Source organism: Halyomorpha halys, unplaced genomic scaffold, assembly GCF_000696795.3.
Source record: "Halyomorpha halys isolate HHAL.00 unplaced genomic scaffold, Hhal_1.1 Scaffold92.1, whole genome shotgun sequence".
Lineage (NCBI taxonomy): Eukaryota > Metazoa > Arthropoda > Insecta > Hemiptera > Pentatomidae > Halyomorpha > Halyomorpha halys.
Window position 1 is genome coordinate 109,533 of NW_027105695.1, and position 7,622 is coordinate 117,154.

The window sequence follows — 7,622 nt, forward strand, 5'->3', positions numbered from 1 at the left end:
GGAAATGATGTTTCCAGGATGAGGAGGCCCTCATCAATTTTTGTCCAGCAAGGGTGGACATCTTGAAAAAGGAAGACAATGAAGAGTCACCCAAGAAGAATAATGGACTCTAGGTTTGGATCGCCAAAAAACACACTTTGGTGGATGAGAAACCTCTAGAGAACCAAGGTTTTGTTTAAAGTCAGTGTTTGTTTGCTGGAAGATTGTTTATAGAAAGTGTTAGTTTAGTGAGAAAGAAGAAAAAGAAAACCTTCCATCATCAAAAGAAGATTGTATAAATTGGTTAGTGATGTACAACCTAGAATTTTAAGGCTATTTGTAAAGGTAGTTCAGTTCATAATTTAGTTGATTGTTCTGATTGCTTAGAAACCCGCCCTGAGATTAAGAGCCAATCATGATATAAAATTTAAATAAAATTCTACTGTATATTTAATATTAAAGCTTTCATTTTAACCCGAGCTAACCTCAGATATGAGAATTAAGTTAAAACAATATAAAATTCTTTTTATTTTTTTTTAAATAAATTTTTTATTATTACATAATATATATATTTATTATGGGTTGTAAAATAAGTTCGTAGCATTTTTCAATACTTCAATTTAATCCTCTCTGTGTTTTTAAAATCATGTTTACTTGGTCAATAATGTTTACATATTATAAAAAAGGATTAGTTAAGGCGCTTTTATGCATCAGTTTCAACCAAGATTCCTCATCTTTTAGTGGTATTTTGCTTGCTCAAAATGGAAGAGAAAAAAATTCATTTCCATCATTTAATGATTTTTTTATTTCCGAAAAGGAAAATCCGCTGCAAAGACGGTTAACAAAATTTGCAGTGTGTATGGCGATGATGCCTTAGGAGAAAGAACCGTCCATAAGTGGTTTGCTCGGTTCAGAACTGGAAATTTTGATTTGGAAGCACTTGGGTTGTCCTTCAACTGTTGATCATTACCAAATTCAAGCATTGGTCGCAGACAACCTTCACTCTAAAACATAGGATATTGCAGAAATGCGCTTAACATATCTCATGCAAGTGTCTCAAATCATTTATGTCTCATAATCGCAAAGGCATAGTTTTCCATCACAATAATGTCCGTCCTCATGTGTCTGCAGACCCGGCAGAAATTATTGGACTTTGGCTCGGATGTGATTCCCCACCCACCTGATTCACCAGACCCTGCCCCAAGAGGTTTTCACTAATTTCGGGATCTTCAAAACTCTCTTAACGGGAAACACTTTAATTCGCTCGAGGACTACAAAACGCATATAGAGGAGTTCATTGCGCAAAAATCTGAGAAGTTCTGGGAGGATGGAATTAAAAAATTACCTGAAAGATGGCAACATGTAATAGATCAAAATGGGTCATATATAATTGATTAAAAATAATTACAAGAATCTGATGTTTTTATTGAAATCACCAGTAAAAAATGCTACAAACTTATTTTACAACCCAATAGATATGATTATATAATTGATAAAATAATTTATATAAATAAAATATTAATTATAATGAATTGATAGTTGACCGTAGATAATATATGAGGAGAAAATGGTTGGGAGTGCGGTTAATGAGGAAAATAAATAAGTAAAGACTTATTTACTAGTGCCAACCGTATCTTGTTCTTCCGTAATTCACTTTAATCGTTGTTTGTTATCTTTTTTTTTTTTTCTCAGCCCTGAATAGGCTTCTGGAACTAATAAATGAGTTTTTACTTATTTGTGGTCTTTACTGACTGCATCCTCCAACCATCTCATAAAAACTATTAATTGTTCATCACATTAAAAATAATATAATCTATGTTGAATCCTTACTCATAACATCTAGGCTGTGACTGTCATAGTGAAGAGGGAGAATAGAAGAGCCGTGAGTCGTTTGGTTGCTCGACATACCGAGAGTGCTAAGGTAAAGGCTTTGCTTCTCTTGCCGTTTCTCGACATCTCCTAACCTTGGGTTGCTGTCTATAGCAACCAACTGATCCATTAAAAGATCCTACAAAAAATAAAAATAATAAGAAAAAATTTGAATATAGTGTAGTGATATTTTATATCCATAGTAAAATAAAAACATTAAAAATATTGGCTCTTGTCGCCATGAACAGTAACAACAATGGGCATTGTTGAAATTATATAAAATATGATTAATATTAACTAATTTCAAAATATTATTGTTTCAATATATAAAACTATTAAGTAAATAATAATAATATGTAGAATAATAAACAGTATGTGTAATAATAAATAAGTGTAATAATATGCAGGAATGAGTATGAAAAGGCCATTTTGAAAAATTAGTCAAAAATTTTAAATTTGAACCCTAAATTTATTTCCTATTAGGGAAAATAAATATTTAATTTAAAATAAACAATAATAATAACAACCATGGTCATGATAAGCTGTGAGATATGAGAAAAAATCAGCTATAGTTTGAAACTAATAGCTGAAGTTGCCATAGAAACAACCCCTTATTAATGAATGAATCATTGACGAATAAACACCGTATCCATAGCAATTTTAGCTATTAGTTTCAACTAAACAGTGATATATAATTATATCAGTTAGAGTTAAAGAGGCAATATAGCGGAAATAAATGAAATTGGATAATCATGTCTTTTTTGTTTTCTTCAATATAATTTAAATTATTCTAGATTTAATTCTTGGAATGCTCAAGTTTATTTATTTTACTTTAGTTATAAGGAATTATTTTATCTTCATTAAAATAATATATTCTGTTTTACATTTGAATAATGTCGAGGAATATGAAAGAAACAAAGTAAAATATTTTTCAGTTATGAAGAAATCAAATATGAATTTTTATTAATTTAGTTAATTTTATAATTAATATGAGGAAAATGGTCTGGGTGCGGTCAAAATGACTCAAATCGTAAATAAACCATTTATTATGTGCCAGTGTTTCGGCCCACTTTTGTAGACCTTCATCAGAGCTAAAAAAGATACAAACAACTAAAATTAGGAAACAAAGTAAGAGAATAACATAACATGAAATAAATGCGGACTAACGTGTGAAAATTTATATAAAAACAAATAATTTACTTGGTTCATATATTTTAAATCATTTTTGGCCATATCTAAGTTTACTTTTACGAGGTGAAGATGGTTGGGGGGTGCGGTCAAAATAAAACACAAATAAGTTGAAGTAACTTATTTAATTTTTCCATTCTTTTCTCAATTTTCCTTACCTACGTTATGTTCATCATATATTATTATTATTTTAAAAAAAAAAAATTTCTATTCATTTCTTTTGTTAAGCTTAACTCCTATATTATCTCTTTATCTAATATTATGGTCACATATTTCATTTGTTACATATATTTTCTTTCTCTCAATTTTCTTTTTCTTTCCATAATTATAATTTTTAAATTATTAATAAACTAATATATTCATAATTCTTAGCATTATGTAACTTCATTTTTATTTAATTTCCTTAATTATGACATTTTACCCACTTATTCAATTACCTATATATACATTTTATTTTCCACATTATCATCACTTTATTTTATTAATTCCATTCTGCACAATTATTTACTTTATGTCATTCTGTTTATATTTTCTGTATTCATTGGTTCTTATCTTGCTCTGTTCTTAGCCCTGAGGAAGGCTAGAAATTCTGGCCGAAACGTTGGCACGATTAAATAAGTTACTTCAACTCATTTGTGTTTTATTTTTACCGCTATCACTCATGATTAAGTTTACTTTTATTTCATGTTATCCTATTATCTTACTCTACAACATAATTTTAGTTGTTTGTATCTTTTTTAGCCCTGATGAAGCCCTGCTAAGTGGGACAAAACGTTGGCTCACAGTAAATAGTTTATTAACTAATTGAGTTATTTTTACTGCACCTTTTTACCTTTCATATATCACACATGGTCAATCAACGATGTTCCCCTAATACGGTATCTTTATGTATATATGAGAGCATTAAGGAAAATTTATATGTAACAAGGAATTTGCATTGTATATTTTATTTACACATACAGGCTCACATTAATTACAAATTAACACTTTTGTCAACTTACTGAGGATATGTATGAAATTTAAAAATAATATTTTACTAAAAAAAAATCATCAAATCAAAACAAAATTCCTGTTTTTATTTTTCTGTTAAAAATAAAAATTTTGTTTTAATTTGATTGTTTTATTCCCTCAATTCCCCTCTGTTTTATTTCTTCAAAAACTCTTTCCATTTTATTTATTTGAACTTAATACTCATTTATTTGATTGTGATATGTTTATATTGAAAATAGAATACATCGCTTTACTTATTATACTTCATGACTCCAAAAACGTTTTTATGCCATTTAAAAAAAAAATCAACAAATTGTTCTAGAGAAGTTTCAAAATAATTCTTGAGGTCGGAAACAATTATACATGTCTCCTACAAAGCGATATATGAGACAAAGTGTTACTAGATTTATGCATTTATTTATTTTTTTAAGCAGTTTAAAAATCAAATTTTTATTTTTTGTACATAATGAGGAATCATAATTTACACTCACATCAATGATTTAAAAACTTTTGGCAGGCTACCAATTTCAGCCATAATTACCCTATTAGCCACTCTTCGCATTAATATTGAAAGTTTTAATTACAAATCAATTTAACACTATTATACTTTGCTATCACAATATTTGTTACAAATATTTTGAAATTAGATTTTGTATTTTGTATTAAATTTGTTGTATTTAAGATTGTCCTTAAGGATGGACGAATTGGCCAATAGGTTGAACTTATAAAGAAATAAAGAGTGTTTTGAGACTAAAATTTGATACAATTTATCATATTTAAACAATAATAATCAGTCTCAAGAAAGTGAAAAGATTATATATAGGAGAATCATAGTTTAAATGACAAGATATATATAATTTTATTATTTCATTTTTATGTTCTTTTTTCTCTTACCCCTTCTAAAAACCTCCTGTATAACGGACAGAATATCCTTCCTCACAGGTGTCCATTATGCAGAAGATTTATTTCAACTTCCAAAATCGACACCCAATAAAATCTTTATAGTATTAATAAAAAACTAAATTAATAACATCGTGATTTATATTAAACTAATAAATAATAAATTAACTAATTAATTACCCTATGAATAACATCATGCTGTGTTGTATGATTAAATGTAGAATTGATTTGGTTTTCTATCCTGTTGTGCGAGAGCTGCGCTCCAGGGGCCTTGCTGTGAGAGCTATTTGAGCCAATACTACTTGTAGAAGCACACTCGGACATATCTCCGCTACCATTCTGAAGGTACACAGCATAAATATTTATCAGAATCACTAAAATATATTCCAACACAGACAATAATAGAAAAAAAATATATACATTATTTATCAACATACTAACTAATAAGGGTATCCATGATAGTACAAGAGTACAAGAGGAGAAAAAAGGCAGTTATCTCACCCCAATTTTTGATTACTTTAATGAAAACTATGTATAATTAATAGTCAAAATTGATGAGTCTGCCAAGTATAGGTAGGGGGAATAAAAAATGGCAGCTGTTTCAAAACGTTAAAAAAAAAAAATCTTTCATTCGGAGCTCTATATCTTAAAACGTAGAAACAACACAAGAAAACCTAAGAGAACGTCATTTAAAGAAGAGTAAATTTGCTAAAACATGAGCCCTAATAGAGCTATTTACGTTAAATAGTTTTCAAGGTATAGCTTTTTAAAAAGCAACATTTCATTAAAATGTTATATGTGACGTACTGAAAGATCAGTAGTTAGTGAAATTATTTGAAAAATTTATATCTCAAAAACCATTTGACGTACAGATGTCTATTAGCACTCAAATTAAAGCTAGTTTAATTAGGAGTAATAGCTTACATGAAATTTGCTAAAATAAATTGATTTATAGTTGTTCGGACAAATTTTCATTTGCCAAATTTATATTCATATGGGAATATCATAAAAAACTTTATAGAAACTTAAATTTCCTTTATTTTGAGTGTTGGCAGACATATCTGTGTCTTATCGATCTAGAGATATATTTTTTCAAAAATCCAACATTTTATACGCACAACTAGAAATTAACGTTTTGTGAGTTTATTTTGTCAAAGATCATAAAAACTACTACTCCTACAAAGAAAAACATAATAACTATTTTATAGTAAATTTAACTAGCTTTAATTTGATTGCTGGCAGACATCTGTACGTCCAATGGTTTCTGAAATGAAGTTTTACATAAATCAAACTTATTGTGCAAACAACTATAAATCAATTTATTTTAGCAAATATCATGAAAACTACTATTCCTATGAAGGTAAAGGTCATAAACTTCTTTATAGTCCATTAAACTAGCTTTAATTTGAGTGCTAATAGACATCTGTACGCCACATAGTTCCTGAGACATAGATTTCTCAAAATAAATTAACTAACTACTAATCTTTCAGTAGATTGTTAAGAAATTTTGCTTTTTAAAAGGCTATATCTCGAGAACTACTGGACGTAAATAGATCTTAAACGGTTAATATTTCAGCAAATTTACTTTTCTTTAAATAATTTCTCTTAGATTTTCTAGTGTTGTTGGTAGTTTTTAAGATATAGAGCTCTGAATGAAAAATTTATGTTTTCTTAAGGTTTTGAACAGCCGCCATTTTTTAATCCCCCTACCTATATTTGGCAGACTCATCAATTTTCACTATTAATTATACATAGTTTTCATTAAAGTAATCAAAAATTGGGGTGTGATAACTGCCTTTTTTTCTTCCCGGCTCTTGTAATATGATATTTAATTTAACATGTTAAAGTGTGTTAAATGGAAAAAGTTGTTGTTGTTTTTGTTTTGGAAGTTTTTAAATACTAATAAAGTATTTAATAACTTATTGATTAACATTATAAACAGTAGTAAAGCCAATATACCAATGTAATTTCATTCTACTATCTGAAAATTTGTAAACGCTCGCCAGATAAAAATTTCACTATATGAACCATGTATTTATTCTTAGGGGACATATGTCCCAGAATAAAGTTATTTTTTCATTTCATTTCAATAAAGTAATGGATAAAAATAATAATAAAGTAATGTAAAAAAAAGAAAATTAAGAAAGAAAACATTCATTTAGATATTATGATATATATTTTATCTACTATTATATGTTGAATAATAATATATTTATTATATATTTAATTATTTTTTACACTTTGTATTGTATTCTTAGATTTAATCAAGTTTACTCAATACTTATTATGAATTCATAAGCTCACTTTTATTAATTGTCAATTTTTATCATTATTATTAACGTTGTATCATTATTATTGTTATATTATTATGTAATAATCATTATTATTATAATTTTAATCATAAGATCTTTCAATTTTTTTTAAATTTTATATTGGAACAAGATAGTTGACCATATGATGCAGAGTACAGGGAAATAGTCCGTGTGGCCAGTCATACAAAATAGTAGACAAACTATTCAAATCTTTATCACTACTTCCTGTATACGCGACGTATTTGAAATCGTTATAAAACTGTTATACAGCTTGCTTCCCACCTCCTCCCCACTCCTGCGCGCTTCCGCTTCAATGTTTCTGTCTGTTCAACTTATTCATTTGGACAGGTATGTTGTCCTATATGGCTCTCTGCTCATTTATTG

At 28.1% G+C, this 7,622-nt stretch overlaps 1 protein-coding gene across 1 annotated transcript in view; it reads right to left on the reverse strand.

Moving 5' to 3' along the window:
• The window catches only part of unk (RING finger protein unk), a 42,378-nt gene that overhangs the window by 22,431 nt on the left and 12,325 nt on the right, over nt 1-7,622 (reverse strand). Inside the window, exons 8-9 of the mRNA XM_067052915.1 lie at nt 5,107-5,265; nt 1,810-1,987 (exon numbers count right to left, since the gene is read on the reverse strand). Coding sequence (XP_066909016.1) covers nt 1,810-1,987; nt 5,107-5,265 — 337 coding nt within the window. The remainder of the gene's footprint in view (nt 1-1,809; nt 1,988-5,106; nt 5,266-7,622) is intronic.